This window comes from Pleurodeles waltl, chromosome 7 (genome assembly GCF_031143425.1).
Source record: "Pleurodeles waltl isolate 20211129_DDA chromosome 7, aPleWal1.hap1.20221129, whole genome shotgun sequence".
NCBI classification, from domain to species: Eukaryota; Metazoa; Chordata; class Amphibia; order Caudata; family Salamandridae; genus Pleurodeles; species Pleurodeles waltl.
In genome coordinates this window covers 1,466,449,633-1,466,468,795 of record NC_090446.1, presented here as the reverse complement: position 1 = coordinate 1,466,468,795, position 19,163 = coordinate 1,466,449,633, and the positions used below count along the sequence as shown (strand labels likewise).

Here is a 19,163-nt window from a genome sequence, read left to right as displayed (position 1 = left end):
TGCAGAAAGTTCTGAGGCTCAGCACAGTCCTCTGTAAGACTGCATGTAGAGAGATATGAAGTTCTGCATTGTCCCCTATAGCTGCATGCAGAGGGTTACTGGTTGAGAGGTGGTGAAGTCACAAGAAACCCCAAAATAACCTGCGCTTAACCTTCTGGTAGCTTGGAACAAAAGCAGTCAGGCTTACTTAGAGGCAATGTGTAAAGTATTTATGCAGCACTTCACACAGTAATTAAGAGAAAACACAACACAAGAAAAATCCCACACCAAATGAGAAAAATAGAGTAACTTTTTAAAATTATTTGAGACCAAAATAACACAAAACCAATCTGTATAACCTGGAGATGAGCAATTTTAAAGATTTAAGTCAAAATAGTGCCTAAAAGCACAAAGCGTCCACTGTGATTAACTGGTTGTGCTGGACCTGGACAAAGACACAAGTTCAGACCGACCTCGATGGAGCTCAGGCTGAATACAGGGACTACGTGTGTCCTGCTGAACAAAGTACGTTAAATTCAGGTTGTGGAGGGTTGCAAGATCCCACAAGGAAGTTGTGTCATGCTGCAATGGTTCGGCGGGCTATGATGCAAAGTCCTGAATTGTGGATTTGTCACTCAGCTGTGATTCCAGGGAGCTGGGAGGCTGCAATGCTACATCCTGCTTTCAGGGTGAGCCACACGGTGGCAGTTCTAAGGAGTTGCAAGGCTTCAATATGAGGTTCTTCATAAAAGAGGCATAGCACAGCTGAAATTCCGAGGAGTTTCAGAGCTGCAGTGAGAGGTCCTGCGTCGAGGAGGCAGCAGCTGTTCCATGGATCTGCATGGGTCCTGTGTCTGGGATGCATTGTGCAGTGGCAGTTCCGATGCAGATCTGTGATGTGTCATGCTGCGTTGGTTCTGCTTGGACCACAGTTTGGCTGGCAGAGCACCTGCAAAGGTCCAGGGCTGGGGTGGCACTACTTGGTGGCAAGACTCACAGCAGACGGCATCCAGGTGCTGGGTGTTCTGTCCCTGAGGCCCTGATCTGGAGGCCAGCCAGCTTGCTCTTGGCGACACTCACATGGCCCTGGGTTCAAGAGGCAGGTCCAGTCTTTTCACTCAGGCAGCAGGGCAGTAGAGTAGCAGAGCAGCAGTGCAGCAGTTCTTATTACAGCAGAGCACCACAGCAGTCCTTCTGAGTCTTCCACAGGAATACTGAACAGTTAGATCTGAAAGTCCAATATTTATACTTGGGGCCAGCTTTGAAGTAGAAAAAGGTTCTGGAGTGGTGTTTGGAATGTTCTGCCTCCCTGCCCTAGCCACAGCTAGTGTGCAGGCACAAAAGACTAATGTCAAACCCTTTGTAAGTGTGCTGTGGCAGTGCATTTTGTGATGTGCAAGTGTGGTAAGTGACAGCTCCTCCCCCATCAAGTAAGAGATGGTCCACCCTGCCAACACGTAGGCCCCCTTTGTCTCACTGTCTGGGAGCAATACACAAAGACCAACTGCCAGCTACACGTAATCATGTTATCCATGATACAGGCCCACAATCGTTAGGAAAAGAAAATGCCGTATTTCTAAAAGTGGCATTTTCAGTTTTGTGTCTTAAAATCAGACTTTGCCATTACACAGGGTTTTAAGTTAAAATTCTTCAGACAACAAACTTGACATTTCTCCTTGCTCCCAATTGAAAGATATCACTTACTAAATGTAATACGGTAACCCTATGTTGTCCTATGGGAGAGGTAGGTCTTGCAGTAATGAAAAACACATTTTAGATCTTTTCACTACCAAGACATGTAAAACTTAAAAGTACATCTCGAACTTTTTAAATACACTGCACCCTGCCTTATGGGCTGTTTAGGGCCTTCCCTATGGGTGATGTATATGCCATAAAAAGGAAAGTTTAGGTTTGGCAGAGGGTTTATGTTGCCAAGTCAAAATGACAGTTTACAACTGCACACACGGGCTGCAATGGCATGCCTGAGACATGTTTAAAGGTTTCCTTAAGTGAGTGGCACCATCAGTGCTGCAGGCCCACTAGTAGCATTTAATTTACAGGCCCAGGTACATGTAGTATCGCTCTTCTACGGACTTCTAAGGAACTTAAATGTGCCAACTGAGTAGAAGCCAATGTTACCATATTTTAGGGAGTGAGCACACACACTTTAGCACGGATTAGAAGTGGTAAAATGCATTGAGTCCTAAGGCCCACAAAATCGAAATCAGCAGAAAAAGGAGGAGGCAAAATGTTTGTTGGAAGACCACCCTAAGGCTGACAGGTCTAAAAGCGTTGCCCCTGTAAGGCAGTATTCAATGTGCTTAAATGACCTTCTGAAATGTATGTTGGTGACTTGTGCCTTCCCATTAGGTGCAGAAATATATCTTTAGCTTTCTCTGGGATTATTTGATCTCTACGCAAAGACCCATCATTGCTATTGGTTAGTGAAGTGCTATTAATCGCATTTACCAGCAGGCAGCTGGTTGCTTAGGTGTTTTCTTGACATGTGAAGCTTTGCCATGGCACACAGCACTTGCATGTAATTTCACTGATGGGGGAGTAATGTGATGTCACATAGAGAGACGCATCCTCCTTTCTTTGTTTTCTGTAGATTGTTTTATTTACTTCCGGAGCGGAAGTGAATGAAAGCAGAGTATTGTCACTTTTCAGTTGTTCTGACAATCAGCTGTGTATTGTTTGAATAGACAATTTGGCTTTCAAATTCTGCTTTTTGTGTTTCTCTCTTTCAGAATTGTAAATAACAGGGAAGCTGATAGTTATGTGTGATGAACATGCCAGACAGTGCAGTAATCCTGGAGCCACATTAATCACATTTCGAGTACATATCTAAGAAGTGGCAGGGCTGGGGTGATGTCAGTCACATGCCAGGGGCCGGATTACAGAAAGTGCCCTGGGCGCAATGGGCATGTGCACCCGCTTTGTGCACCGTGGAGCACTTTGGTATTACAGAAGGGGCCGCAAACACTTGTGTAGCCCTGTAACCGGGCGCCTGTCGCCACGGTTACACAACAAAGCACTGAACCCGACGGCCCATACCCCGGGGGTACGGCCGCGAGAGTCGCTAATCCAGAAGTAGAATCCGATACGGAGATCTGGGAGCGAGACGCAAAAGGAGAGGAAGAGAGATGAGAGGCGGCACGCGCAGGAGAGACGGGAGGAGCGGAGCCTGAAGAGAGAGTGAGCAGTCCGAGTGCTGGATCGAGGACCGCGGGAGGAGACACAGAGGAAAACGGAGAAACCGACGATGAGGACACCGAGAAACCAAGGGATAACGATCAACGCCGCCACGTCCCTGGAGGGGCGTGGCTCTCATTGGTACGGGCGTACCTTATTGGAAAAGTCCTACCCGAGTGGTTGCGGGTAGAGAAAAAGAGAGAGAAAGGGAGCGAGGAACCGGGAAGGTACCGGGAGGAGGGAAGCTAAAAAGGAGTGCTTAAACACCCTAACAACACGTAAGGAGGGGGTGAAGTAAACCACTCTCCTACCATATAAACAAGAGACAGAGAGAAAGAGAGAAAATTAGGGACGGGTGAAACACGATAAACCAAATTGCTCCCCACACCAACCCACACCCTACCCTCACCTCCCTACTAACTTATATATATATATATATCTAAACCCAAACGTCTACACTTACCTGGTTTTTCTTTCCACTTTCTTTTGGGGGACGTCATCTTCCTTTTGAGGCTGGGATCGCGACTAACACCTGGAATCCCTAGGGAAAGGACAGAGAAATTATCATCTTCCTGATTAAACTAGAAGAAGGCAATATCAGAGACATTGGTCAAGAAGAAAAACCCGAACAGCATATATAATTCCCCTAACCAATATCACAATAAAAGAGAAAGAATGTTACCACTAAATTAGGTGTCTTCATAGTTCTTTACAGACCTATTTCGAACGAGAACCCATTACAAGCCCCTTCTTTAATACCGCTAGTGCTGAGGCACATATAGCACAAGCACTGTTATGAGAGAGTGCTCTCTCATTTGCATGGGGGTGTGGCCCCATACAAATGAGGGAATCACTTTGCCTCTGTGTCCATGCTGATTCCAGAGGCAGGTACAGATGCAGAGGCAAACATGCCCTTAGGAGGCTCACTGAAACTGCGCCGCAAAAAGGTGACGCACTGTCAGTGTGCCCCTGTTAGAAGGGGGTCTTTGGTTGGCAGTCAGGTTACCCCCTGTCCAAGCAAGGACCCTCACTCTAGTCAGGGTAAAGGAGAATAATACTCAGTTAACCCCCGCTCGTCCCCTGGGTAACTTGGCACAAGCAGGCAGGCTTAACACAGTAGCAATGTATAAAGTATTTGTACCAACACACACAGTAATACAGTGAAAATACTACAAAATGGACACACTAGTTTAGAAAAATAGGTAATATTTATCTAAATCAAACAAGACCAAAACGACAAAAATCCAACATACACAAGTTAAAATATGAATTTTCAAAAGAATAAGAGTCTTACTCCAAAGAAAACAATGGAAACTATGATTTTGCACAAATTACCTGTGTAATGTCAAAAATAAAGCTGCACGGGCGAGCCTGCATCGGGAAAGCCAGCGATGCATAGATTCCGTCCTCACAAGGGAGACCGTGCGTCGTTTCTTCTCCGGTCGGGTAGGCAATGTGTCATTTTTCTCCCTCACAAGAGAGTGATGCGTCGATTTCTGGATGGGGCACCTAAAATATGTGCAGAGTTGGGGTGACTTTGACGCCCAGGGATGATGCATGGAAAATTCTGTCGCGTAGTGTAAGAAAACCACGCTGCGTGGGGTTTGCATCATTATCAGTAGCCATAAGCGGGTGTTGCGTGTCACTTCTCCAGCTGTGATGCGTCGGTCTCCCAGCCGTGATGCCAGTGGAACGTCGATTTTAGCAGTGAAACCAGCGGCACGTCGTTTATCAGCCACGTTGCAGATGGTGCATCATAAATTTCCTCGCATGGCGTTCTGTGTGTGGATTTTCAGCTCCTGTTCTGCCAACTTTACCTTTCAAGGGCCCAGGGACTGGAAAGGGCACCACTTGGCAGGGTAGGAGTCTCAGCAGAGAGTCCAGGTCCTGGCAGAGGAAGTCTTTGATGGCCCTGAGACTTCATAACAGGAGGCAAGCTCAGTTCAAGCCCTTGGAGATTCTTCTCAAGCAGGAATTCACAACAAAGTCCAGTCTTTGACCCCTTTCACAGGCAGAAGCAGCAACTGCAGGATAGCCCAACAATGTACAGTCACAGGCAGGGGCAGCACTTCTCCTCAGCTCTTCCCCTTGGCAGATGTTCCTCTTGAATCCGGAAGTGATCTAATTTTCAGGGGTTTTGGGTCCAATACTTATACCCCTTTCTGCCTTTATAGTAGGCATACTTAAAATGAAAGTCTCTGTTGTTCACAAGATCCTGCCTTGCCCAGGCCAGGCACCAGACACACACCAAAGGGTTGGAGACTACATTGTGAGGGGGCAGGCACAGCCCATTCAGGTGTAAGTGACCACTCCTCCCTCCACTCTCGCACAGAGAGCTCATCAGGATATGCAGGCTACACCCCAGCTCCCTTTGTCTCACTGTCTAAAGGGGATTCACAAACAGCCCAACTGTCCAACTGACCCAGACAGGCAATCCAAAAACAGGCAGAGTCACAGAATGGTTTAAGTAAGAAAATGCCTACTTTCTAAAAGTGGCCTTTTCAAACTAGCAATCTAAAAACCAACTTTACCAAAAGATGTATTTTTAAATTGTGAGCTCGGAGACCCCAAACTCCATATTTCCATCTGCTCCCACATGGAATCTGCACTTTAATAATATTTAAAGGCAGCCCCCATGTTAACCTATGAGAGAGATAGGCCTTGCAACAGTGAAGACTGAATCTAGCAGTATTTCACTGTTAGGATATGCAACACACACCAGTACATGTCCCACCGTTAGCCTACACTGTACCTTGCCCATGGGGCTACCTAGGGCATACCTTAGGGGTGCCTTACATGTATAAAAAGGGAAGGTTTAGGCCTGGGTAAAGTAAAGTAAAATTTGCAGTTTAAAACTGCACACACTGACACTGGAGTGGCGGGTCTGAGCCATGGTTACAGACTACTAATGTGGGTGGCGCAACCAGTGCTGCAGGCCCAGTAGTAGCATTAGATTTACGGGCCCTGGGCACCTCTAGGGCACTTTACTAGGGACTTATTAGTCAATCAAATATGGCAATCATGGATAAGCCAATTACACATACATTTTACATAGGAGCACTTGCACTTCAACACTGGTTAGCAGTGGTAAAGTGCCCAGAGTATAACAAACTGCAAAATAAACAGAGTCCAGCACACATCAACAACCTGGGAAGCAGAGGTAAAAAGTTAGGGGAGACCACGCCAAAGATGCCAAGTCTCACAGCCCCCTGAGGATAGCCCTCTCAAGGGAATATAGGGGGTCCCGTGGACCTCACAGATGTAGGTGGATACAGTCACTCAATTCTCTTCAAAGCACAGTTGCCACCTGCAGTTAGAAACATGGAGCAGCTTTGAAGCAGATACTATATATTTCACTTCAATAGGGTACCACCAGGGCAGCGCAAGATTGCAGCTGCCCTGAGGGCAACACATTCATCATAAAGGTGTGCACTTATCATGTTTGCACTCGTCACATCTGTACAAAGGGTGAACCGTGGCACAAACAGGGTAAATGCGCCCTATCAGTAATCCAGGCCCTGAACTTTGAAGAGGGATTAGAGATCTGCATTCATGCGGAGGCAGTGAATGACTGCACCCTTCTGTAAGGGGATGTATGGATGGTTCATGGGACCCTTTTTATGTCCTCTTTTCAGTGCACCTCCAAAGGGCATGCTTGTCTTTGCGCCTGTAATATGTGGCGGGTGCAGAGGCAAATTGATTCTTTCATTTGAATGGGGCCACGTCCCCATGCAAATGAGGTACGGCCTTTCCCAAAAGCAGTATTACAAGGTACACAAGTGTCTGTGGTCCCCTTTGTAATACCAAAGTGCTCTGTGGCCACACAAAGTGGGCCTCAATCCTGTTGCGCCTCCAGAGCACTTTCTGTAATTCTTCCCCTGGTGTACTTCCCTAGGGCTAGTAAGGCTTCAACAGCATCAGTGGCGTTGTACGTGTGCCTCTGAAAGGTTAGGACTGGAGTAGAACCATCAACATGTCTTGTTTGCACGAAAATGTCCAGTCCACAAAAAAGGCTACTGTCATCTGTCAAATCAATTTGTATTCCCGTACTGTATTCTGTTAGGCTCAGTAACAAATCCAGGGCCTCTAGTCACTGTCTACCCATGCCTGTCAACGTCCAGTGCAATTGGACGCACTTCCAGTGAAGTATGGATCAAATTAAACTATTCAATGGAAAGGTTGTTAGACTACCTTGTCCTGATGAGACACATGCATTTAATATATAGGGTCAAAATTTCGAAATTACTCCAGGGTTACCATTATTAATTATTTGGAACAGCGATGCGCAAATCTTCAGTTGGACTATTTTGATGGTCAATTGATGTGACAGCTCTGGTGCTGTTTGTGTATCTGTGTATGTAAATTACACTCGTAACTTTCTTGCACTGCGCCGTCTGCACCAGTGTCTAAAAACTAAATGTATTATGACAGTATAATAATACAATATAAAGACCTTTACAAAGAGTAGCCTTCGGACGCATTTGTCGCATGCTGCTACATTGGTAAATGCATTCAAGGTGGGATTGAGGTTACTATTTGTAAATGAAACTCGTGGAACTCTAGGATCAGACAGGTGCCAGTATATTCTGTATGTGGGTGGTTGTCGAGATCAGGCAGCAGTCAGTACTTGGTTGTGGATAGTGCGTGGAACAGGTAACACTCCGTGCCTCACTGGCAGTGGCTGAGGGTCTGGGTGAGTCAGCAGGCAGCATTTCACTGCGTTTGAGCTGGGTCCAGGATGTATCAGCAATCAGTATTTCACTGTGTGGAGGTGGTGCCAGGATAAGTCAGTAGTCAGTATTTCACTGTGTGGAGGTGGTGCCAGGATGAGTCAGCAGTCAGTATTTCACTGTGTGGAGGTGGTGCCAGGATGAGTCAGCAGTCAGTATTTCACTGTGTGGAGGTGGTGCCAGGATGAGTCAGCAGTCAGTATTTCACTGTATGTGGGTGGGTACCTGTATAAAGCAGCAGTCACTATTTCACTGCATGCGGGTGAGGGCCTGTATTAGGCAGCTATCAGTATTTCATTGTGCCAGGATGAGTCAACAGTCAGTATTTCACTGTTTAGAGGTGGGTGCCAGGATGAGTCAGAAGTCAGTATTTCACTGTTTGGGGGTGGGTGTCAGGATAAGTCAGCAACCAGTATGTCACTGTGTGGAGGTGGGTGTCAGGATGAGTCAGCAGTCAGTATTTCACTGTGTGGAGGTGGGTGTCAGGATGAGTCAGCAGTCAGTATTTCACTGTTTAGGGGTGGGTGCCAGGATGAGTCAGCAGTCAGTATTTCACTGTGTGGAGGTGGTGCCAGGATGAGTCAGCAGTCAGTATTTCACTGTTTGGGGGTGGGTGTCAGGATGAGTCAGCAACCAGTATGTCACTGTGTGGTGGTGGGTGTCAGGATGAGTCAGCAGTCAGTATTTCACTGTGTGGAGGTGGGTGTCAGGATGAGTCAGCAGTGAGTATTTCACTGTTTAGGGGTGGGTGCCAGGATGAGTCAGCAGTGAGTATTTCACTGTGTGGAGGTGGTGCCAGGATGAGTCAGCAGTCAGTATTTCACTGTGTGGAGGTGGTGCCAGGATGAGTCAGCAGTCAGTATTTCACTGTGTGTAGGTGGGTACCTGTATAAAGCAGCAGTCACTATTTCACTGCATGCGGGTGAGGGCCTGTATTAGGCAGCTATCAGTATTTCATTGTGCCAGGATGAGTCAACAGTCAGTTTTTCACTGTTTAGAGGTGGGTGCCAGGATGAGTCAGCAACCAGTATGTCACTGTGTGGAGGTGGGTGTCAGGATGAGTCAGCAGTCAGTATTTCACTGTGTGGAGGTGGGTGTCAGGATGAGTCAGCAGTCAGTATTTCACTGTTTAGGGGTGGGGGCCAGGATGAGTCAGAAGTCAATATTTCACTGTTTGGGGGGGGGGTGCCAGGAAGAGTTAGCAGCCAGTATGTCATTGTGTGGAGGTGGGCCTCAGAATGAGTCAGCAGTCAGTATTTCACGGTGTGCGGGTGGGTGTCTGTATAGGCAGCAGTCAATGTGTTACTGTGTGCGGGTGGGTGCCTCTATTATGCAGCAGTCTATTTCATTGGGTGCGTATAGGTGTCTAAGTTAGGAAAGTAGTTGGTACTTCTTTGGATGTGTGTGGTTGTCTAGGTCAGGGTTGGTGTCTTGATTAGGCAGAAGTCAGTACTTCACTGGGTGTGCGTGGGTGATGGAGCAGACAAGAGTCAGTACCTGACGAGCTTTGAGTGGTACAATATTAGAGATGGCAGTAGTGTTATAATCACACTTCCAAATTCAGTTGGCATGAAAGGAAATGGGCAAATCTATATGCAGCAAATAGTAGATCTTGGGTGCCATATGCAATGTTACCCATACTGCTAAAGGTCTGGTAGTCAGTGTTGCCTGAAAGGTCCACTGTACTGTATAGATCCAAAAAGTACCAAATGCACACCAAACAAAGTCCAATAACTTGTCTAAGTTCTCTGTGGTAAGGAAAATGTAGAAGCCAAGCGTAGTTCAATTTCTTTATTTTATGTAACGTGATCAGTTTTTCTACTCAATCAAATTTCCAACACAACAGCTGACACGTTTCATCACATCAGTAACTTCTTCAAGGCTGTAAAAGTATATAAAGAACACACCAAACAGTAAATCGAGCTGGATGACAAAAAGACAATCTGGTAGATACGAGTCTAACATGTCAACAGACCAGGGTGACACCAAACGTTCCACCAAAAGTGCTATGCCAAAAAGAAAAATATATATAGGTGGTGTCAAGGAATTTAAAAAAGCCCTTAGATTCAGATGTAAATGAAAACAAGCTAATAAAATCTGTGACCATGCAAAGGTCCAAAGCGTGTTGGCGTGCAAATCGGCAAATTATCTCCGTTTGCAGTACTAAAGAAGGTGTGAATATAGACTTCCAACCATAAGCATGGATCAAAGAGTGAGAAGGCACCTGATCTAACCAAAAGAAATTAGAGTCTAAGTGGAAATAAATGTAGGCAAATGAAAAAGGGAATGAGATATGGGTAAGACGTAAAGAGGTAAGAAATCAAGAATTTTGCTAACCTACTATCAAGTAGTAAATAGATCCACGGTTGATGCACGCAATAATGCAAAAAGCACCACAAAAAATGTATCCGGCAATAGTCCTAAAGGACGATAGGCATGCAGATATGTGAAATGATGCACTTGCACGGTATTACTGTCCTCACACAGAAAATGACGGCACACTAACCTGTCTCGAGTACACGAGTAAACCCAAATGGTAAGGGTCGACAAGTGCCAATGATCAAGATCATAGTAATCTCCAGTTAGTCTAATCCAAATACATGGGTGCCTGCATTTAATGAGTACAATAAAAATCAAAAATGATTAATAGAAATAAGCAGCCGAAAAGTCAATACTACGGTAAGACATGCCAAGTAAACAAATAAGCAACATACCCTACAGCGACAGGCGTCTCTCTAGCGGTTGATGAAAGCAAATCCGGACCATGATTAGTCCACTGTCTATAGCTGGGTAAAAAGGGGGACAACAGATAAAAAACCTGGGTTGTGTTACTGTAATAAAGTTGGTTGCTCTGATAACGATTTTATATACATATATTTATTAGTTAAAATTAGCCGCAACACAGAAACGATCCCTCGCCCACCTCCGTCTTCTCCATCGACTCCAACCGTCCTCTCCTGGAATGTAGAATTTTCGACATGCGCGTGCTTGTCGAGAATTCTACAACACAACATATCCACCCCCTTTACAAACAATGAATAACACAATAATGGATTGAAACCAATAATAGACCATCAAATAAAAAGATACAAATACAAATTGCACATTAAAACCATCGGCAATAACATTCATGGGGTTAAAACAAATTGGAATTGCACAACCCCATATATCTCGAAACTATATACGAAGTTTTACTAGATACACAACATATGTAGAATAATTCAGAATCAACTTCACTCAACATAATCTCGTAAGTATTCTGGAGGTTTACGAGGTCTTGACCCTATTCTTTTAGTTTGAACATTCCCTTTATTCACATCTATAAGTGTTTTCATCTCTGTTTCATGTTGATTCCCATTTTGCACATTATCCCTCTCCTGTACATCCACTCTTCCTTTATCCAACAAATCTTCATCACTCATAAACAAAAATCCACTATTCTCGTCTGGAATCCATCTCTGAGAGCATACCTTCCTCTTTCCATTACCATTACCTCTGCAATACAAGGCTACTCTCCTCTTATTCCACCGTTCACCATTTTCCAAAACAACATGAAATTCACGTACATCTTTAACTAAGTAGGGCCCTCTAAATTTCCTAAAACTATTTCCAGTATTCACCACTCTAATTTTCACCAAATCTCCCTTATTAATATCCTTTTCTGAAACTGATTGTGATGTCCCTGCACTCTTTTGGATCGAATCTCCTTCCTCTAACACTGACACCAACCATGATGGGTAAACTCTTGTACATGCTTTCCTGCCTCTCATCACCTCAAAAGGAATTCTACCCATAACACTGTGCACAGTGGTGCGATACGCCCACACAAGATCATCAACCATGGTACGTACAGTTTTGCCATTCCTTATAGCCATGTTAATAACCCCTTTTACCATCCGATTGCACCTCTCTACCATGCCATTAGCCTAAGGATTGTACAATGCAGTACGTGAATGATGTATCCCTGCGTGTTTAAGAAATTTCTCCATCTCATGGGAAATTAACTGTGTCCCATTATCTGTAATGAGTTTCGTTGGATAACCTTCTTCATGAAAAATCTCCTGCATTGTGTTAATAGTTGCTCTGGTAGTGATCTCCTTCATAAATTTCACTGTCAACCATTTTGAATGCACATCAATCATTACTAACGCATACTTTAGATCCCATAGAACACCATTCAAAGGTCCAATGAAATCCATACACACTGTATGCCACATTATGCCAGGATCTGATATGGATCCCGATAAACCTTGTTTTCCCACTTTCAATCTCTTCTCACTCTCCACACAATCAACACACCTTTCGACCCAACTACTAACATCGTTATCAATCCCTGGCCACCAAAAATGTTCCTTTAGTCTTTTCTTCGTTAAAGTCTGCCCTAAATGACCTTCGTGAGCCAACCAAAACAGTTTATACCTCACGCCCACCGGAGGAACAAACTTGTCACCCCTCACAACGATATTCCTAGTAACTATAGACAATTCTTCCAGAATTTTTGCATAGGGTCGAACTTGAGGGTTCAACGTACTCTCTCTTCTTTCTCCACCAACAATTAAATTAATTACGTCCTTTATCACCTCATCTTTTCTCATTTCCTCACACCATTCCTCACGCGATACCACACCTTGAGTGCATTCCAGCACGTCTTCAACACTTGCCACAGCACCTTCGTTCTCATAATCCTGCACACATTGTTTATCTACCTCCTGCCAATTCAATGGCAAGCGAGATAGGCAATCTGCCTGAACGTTACGCCATCCAGGAATGTATTCTATAGTAAATTGATACTCCTGTAACCTTGCAGCTAATCTGGCCAGGCGTGGAGACACTTTGTTGGCACCCCCAGGTAACAGTACTCTCAACAATGGTTTATGATCAGTGCGTAATGTAATCTTACGTCCCCAAACATAAGTTCTGAAATACTCAATGCCCCACGATGCAGCCAATGTCTCTTTTTCGATGACTGAATAATTTCGTTTCGACTTGGTCAACGACCGTGATGCAAAAGCTACAGTCTCTTCACCTTTGTCAGAGTTCTGTGAAAGTACAGCTCCTAGTCCAATTGCACTCGCATCCACTGTTATAATAGTTTTAGCTTCAACATTGAAAGGTACCAAAACTTTTGCTGCACACATTTCTTTCTTTATATTTTGAAAAGCCATCTCTTGATCACCCTCCCATTGGAACTTTTGCCCCTTGCGTAAGAGTTTTCTTATACTCTCCGTTTTGTCAGCAAAATTCTTTATGAATTTGGAGTAGTACTCAATGAGTCCCATGAATGACCTCAGCTGTTCTTTATCCTGGGGGGTGGAACCTTTTCAATGGCATCCAAAAGTTTCCTCATTGGTTTTACTCCTTGTTCAGAGAGAGTATAACCCAAATACTCAATTTCCTCAACTAAGAATTTACATTTTTCTCTTTTTAGGGTTAGACCTGCACTCATCACTCTCTATAAAGCACACTTCAATACTTGGTTATGTTTTTCCAAGGTTTCCCCAAAAATTAGGATATCATCTTGAAAATACAGCACATTATCAACCCCTTCAAATATATCACTCATTATTCTCTGAAATACACCTGCCGCAGAAGCCAACCCAAATGGCATCCTATTAAATTGATAAACCCCTTCCATAGTAATAAACGCAGTTAACTCTTTGGATTCATCATGCAATTTGACCTGGTGATATGCACTCCTAAGATCTAGCTTTGAAAAGTATTTCCCCCTCTCAAGAGTAAAACCAGCTCATTAATATTGGGCAATGGATAATTATCCACCACAATATTCTGGTTAAGTGTCCTGAGGTCGACACAGAATCTCAAAGACCCATCAGGCTTACTTGTGATGACCACTGGGGAGATCCAACATGATGTTTCAATGCGTTCTATAACACCCTCTTGTACCATGTCACAAATCATCTTTTTTACCTCACCCCTTGCCTTGATAGGAACCCTCCTCAATTTGTGCTGCACAGGAACAGCATCTTTCCTTAGCATGATCTTGTGTGTATACCCTTTAAGTTCTCCTACCTTATCAGTGAAAACTTCTTTGTATTCCTCCAATATATTACCTAAGTTATCATCTTGCAACACCATGACCGTATTGTCTGTCCTAGGATCCAATTTTATGTGTAAATCATACTGGTGATGCCAACCAAGAATTGGTGGACCATTAGTAGCCACATAAACCTTACCCTCAATTTGTCTCCCTGCAAAACTTATATTGGCTAACATGTAGCCAATTATATCTATTTTCTCACCTTGATACCCACCAGGATTGATATCTTTTGGTAGAAGACGCACATTGGGCCATTCTTTACTTAATAAGCTCTTGGGCACAATTGTGTATAACGAACCAGAATCAATCATCAGTCGCACCTTTCTCCCACGTACCATAAAATTTGCAGTCGGTCTGGGAGGTCTATGTATACTTCTTATTTCCTGTCCCGTGTTCTCTATGGATAAAACTCTATCTATTTCCTCGGCCTCCTCCATATGATCTTGATGAATGACCCCCACTCTAGATTTTCCAGTACTTTTACACATACGTGCAAAATGCCCCTTTTTACCACACTTCATGCAGTCTTTACCCAAGGCAAAACAAGATTTTGAGTCTGCATTGTGAAACTTACTCCCAAATCTCGTACACACCTTCATGTTATACTTGTTGACATTGTTATTCTTATTAACACCCTTGAGCATACGCACCCCTTTTGTATTTGTCAAAACATCATTTCCTTTTGTCATAGCACAAGTTGTATTTGTTTCAGAACTGCCATTAGATACCCTCTCCTTCTTTTCCATTTCCCTCATACAATATTCAGATTGTTCAACAACTTTTGCTATATCGATAGCATCTTTCAACGACGGATTCTTGGCTGCCCATAACCTCTCCTGCATTTTTTTGCTATGACACTGAACGATTAATTGATCTCGTATTAATTCTTCAGTCATTGCACCAAATTGACATTTGGTGGAAAACTCTCTTAACCTTGTGACAAATTCGTCAATACTCTCCTCATATCTTTGTGGTTGAGTATAGAATGTATGTCTTGCCATGACAATGTTGATTTCTTTCGAAAATCTTTTTTCCAATCTTTTCCGCGCCTCCTTATATACATCCATTTCCGGTTGACCTTCTTCTATTAATGGTTGAGGTAAATACTTAAACACACGTTGGCCTTCCTGTCCCATAGTACTTAAAAGAATAGCTATTTTTCTTTCAGGTCTCAAATCCTGGCCATCAAGTGCTACCAAATAATTCTCAAAAATGTCAATCCATTCACCCCAAGGAATGGGTGGATTACCTGGTTGTGCAAGGAATGGGGGAGGTGGCACTATACCTTGCGTATTGGTAGCCATGGTAATACACAATGCTACAATATGGACAAACTATTGTTAGATATATTTTGTTCTTAGAAAAGTCCTGCCCACTAAGTCTTAATACATAAATGTAGGCAATATCTAACATCGCGATAAACAGTTTCAGTCTTGTGTGATGATTTTCCCACATTAAATTGTCCAATTTCAAAATAAAATCGATTTTATACTCCCAAGATGGCCGCCACGTTATTTGAAGCTCATTCCAGCCTGTATTTCTACCCCCAAAATGGCCGCCGCGTCATTCAGTTTTTTTTTTTTATAGGCGCTAGGGGTTGTTTTTTTTCTTCTTCTTGTATTTCTACCCCCAAGATGGCCGCCGCTTCATTCGGAGTTTTTTTTATAGGCGGTAGGGGTTGTTTTCTGGAAAAAAAAAAATATATATATATATATATATATATTTCCTGCTCACTACGCGCTTCCTCCTCACAATTCATGCGCGTCGACCCTCTCCTTCGTGCCATCCGAGGGAAATCGCCATCGCAGTCAGGATCGCGGGTCCACTCTTGACGTTTCCGTGTCACGGCGACGCAGAGATGGAGGTAGGCGCTCGTCGCCAATGTAATAAAGTTGGTTGCTCCGATAACGATTTTATATACATATATTTATTTGTTAAAAATAGCCGCAACACAGAAACGATCCCTCGCCCACCTCCGTCTTCTCCATCGACTCCAACCGTCCTCTCCTGGAATGTAGAATTTTCGACATGCGCGTGCTTGTCGAGAATTCTACAACACAACAGTTACACCAAAGTATAAGGAATCCAATGCCAGACTAATGTGTAAAGGAACAATTCTCCAAGAGCACGGAACAAATAGCGCCACGTATTCTCAGTGGGAGTCAAAAACAAGTAACATCTTCCGCCTTCCGATGCCAGGCTAGTCAGTATGAATAAAGGAGCGGTTTTGGTATCTACGTTTTCCTTACCAAGGAGAACTTAGAAAAGAATTGGACTTTGTTTGATGTGCGTTTGGTAGGGTGTCTGGCTCTGGCAGACGTCAGTACTTTCTTGTGTTTGCACCTGCGCCTTGATCATTTCTGTGTATCTGTAACTGGGTACCTGTTTCTGAAGTTTGCAGAACCCAGCACCTCACTGGCTGTGAGCTGGGGCCCCGATGCGGATGAGTGCCTGGGTCAGATGGTCTGGATCAGACAACTGCCAGCAGTACCTGAGTGGCTTTGGGTGGGTTTGTGGATAATGCAGCTATCTGTAACTTCAGACCCTGCGCCGATCTGTGGATCAGGATACAGCCAATAGTAACTCACTGACTGCGGGTGGGGGTCTGTGTCAGGCAGTAGAAAGTACTTCACTGGTTGTATCATGCAGCAGCCGGTTCTTTTGTGTGTGTGTGTGTGTGTCTGCCTGTCTCTGGATCAGGCAGCACTCAGTATCTCACTGGCTGTAGTTACGTGGCACTAGATCAGGCTGCAGTTGAAACGTCAGGGTGGGTGTATGTACACCTGTATTTCGATCGTGAGAATGTCTGCGTGCCTGTCTCTGAGTCAAGCAGCACAAAGTAACTGACAGGCTGTAGGCGAGTGACTGCATCAGGCAGCAGTAGGAGCATCCATGTGCGTGCACGCGCGCCTTTGTCTGGGTCGTGCTCGCGTGCGTTTGTATTTTGCGTCAGACAGCACGCAGTACCTCGCTGGCTGAGTTTGGGTGTTTGTGTCTGGATGAGGCTTCAGTGTGTGCGTGCGTGCGTGCGTGCCTGCATCTGGATCGTCGTGTGTGTCTATGTGCCTGTCTGAGGGCCAGGCCGCAGCACTCATTACTTCACTGGCTGTGGTTGAGTTTGTGCCTCGATCAGTCAGTAGCTGGTATTCCCCTGTGTGCGCGCCTGTGTCTGTGCGCCTGTCTGTGGGTCATCCCAGGATGTTTGATTGCTTCCGCATTCCGTCCATCCAGTTACGCTATCCCACAGCGTTTTTGTTTTGCTTTGCTTTTGCCGCCCTAAGTGCGCCGGGTATGCCCAGACGTGGGTGCCGGGCTCACTGTGCCACTGGATTCAAGCTAGCCTGGCTGATGAGGGGTGAAACCCCGAAACCGGTCCCAGGATGCTTGTTTCCGGTCCAGGGAGAACCTGGCCTGGCAGTTCGGGCTGGACTGTTCCCATGAGGAACAGGGTCAAGACTGATTTGCATATGGCTGGGTTCAAACTGGGGTGGCATGGTGAGCAAAATAATGGATGGATTAAACCCAGATCTGTGACTGGGGGTGAATGTTTGATTGGTTCCGCATTCCGTCCATCCAGTTACGCTATCCCACAGCGTTTTTGTTTTGCTTTGCTTTTGCCGCCCTAAGTGCGCCGGGTATGCCCAGACGTGGGTCCCGGGCTCACTGTGCCACTGGATTCAAGCTAGCCTGGCTGATGAGGGGTGAAACCCCGAAACCGGTCCCAGGATGCTTGTTTCCGGTCCAGGGAGAACCTGGCCTGGCAGTTCGGGCCGGACTGTTCCCACGAGGAACAGGGTCAAGACTGATTTGCATATGGCTGGGTTCAAACTGGGGTGGCATGGTGAGCAAAATAACGGATGGATTAAACCCAGATCTGTGACTGGGGGTGAATGTTTGATTGGTTCCGCATTCCGTCCATCCAGTTACGCTATCCCACAGCGTTTTTGTTTTGCTTTGCTTTTGCCGCCCTAAGTGCGCCGGGTATGCCCAGACGTGGGTCCCGGGCTCACTGTGCCACTGGATTCAAGCTAGCCTGGCTGATGAGGGGTGAAACCCCGAAACCGGTCCCAGGATGCTTGTTTCCGGTCCAGGGAGAACCTGGCCTGGCAGTTCGGGCCGGACTGTTCCCACGAGGAACAGGGTCAAGACTGATTTGCATATGGCTGGGTTCAAACTGGGGTGGCATGGTGAGCAAAATAACGGATGGATTAAACCCAGATCTGTGACTGGGGGTGAATGTTTGATTGGTTCCGCATTCCGTCCATCCAGTTACGCTATCCCACAGCGTTTTTGTTTTGCTTTGCTTTTGCCGCCCTAAGTGCGCCGGGTATGCCCAGACGTGGGTCCCGGGCTCACTGTGCCACTGGATTCAAGCTAGCCTGGCTGATGAGGGGTGAAACCCCGAAACCGGTCCCAGGATGCTTGTTTCCGGTCCAGGGAGAACCTGGCCTGGCAGTTCGGGCTGGACTGTTCCCATGAGGAACAGGGTCAAGACTGATTTGCATATGGCTGGGTTCAAACTGGGGTGGCATGGTGAGCAAAATAACGGATGGATTAAACCCAGATCTGTGACTGGGGGGTGAATGTTTGATTGGTTCCGCATTCCGTCCATCCAGTTACGCTATCCCACAGCGTTTTTGTTTTGCTTTGCTTTTGCCGCCCTAAGTGCGCCGGGTATGCCCAGACGTGGGTCCCGGGCTCACTGTGCCACTGGATTCAAGCTAGCCTGGCTGATGAGGGGTGAAACCCCGAAACCGGTCCCAGGATGCTTGTTTCCGGTCCAGGGAGAACCTGGCCTGGCAGTTCGGGCTGGACTGTTCCCATGAGGAACAGGGTCAAGACTGATTTGCATATGGCTGGGTTCAAACTGGGGTGGCATGGTGAGCAAAATAACGGATGGATTAAACCCAGATCTGTGACTGGGGGTGAATGTTTGATTGGTTCCGCATTCCGTCCATCCAGTTACGCTATCCCACAGCGTTTTTGTTTTGCTTTGCTTTTGCCGCCCTAAGTGCGCCGGGTATGCCCAGACGTGGGTACCGGGCTCACTGTGCCACTGGATTCAAGCTAGCCTGGCTGATGAGGGGTGAAACCCCGAAACCGGTCCCAGGATGCTTGTTTCCGGTCCAGGGAGAACCTGGCCTGGCAGTTCGGGCTGGACTGTTCCCACGAGGAACAGGGTCAAGACTGATTTGCATATG

At 45.6% G+C, this 19,163-nt stretch overlaps 1 protein-coding gene across 1 annotated transcript in view; it reads right to left on the bottom strand.

Moving 5' to 3' along the window:
• Positions 1-19,163, bottom strand: part of LOC138246507 (neural cell adhesion molecule 1-like) — a 115,655-nt gene that overhangs the window by 73,745 nt on the left and 22,747 nt on the right. Inside the window, exon 2 of the mRNA XM_069201158.1 lies at positions 3,638-3,715. Coding sequence (XP_069057259.1) covers positions 3,638-3,674 — 37 coding nt within the window. The 5' untranslated portion in view covers positions 3,675-3,715. The remainder of the gene's footprint in view (positions 1-3,637; positions 3,716-19,163) is intronic.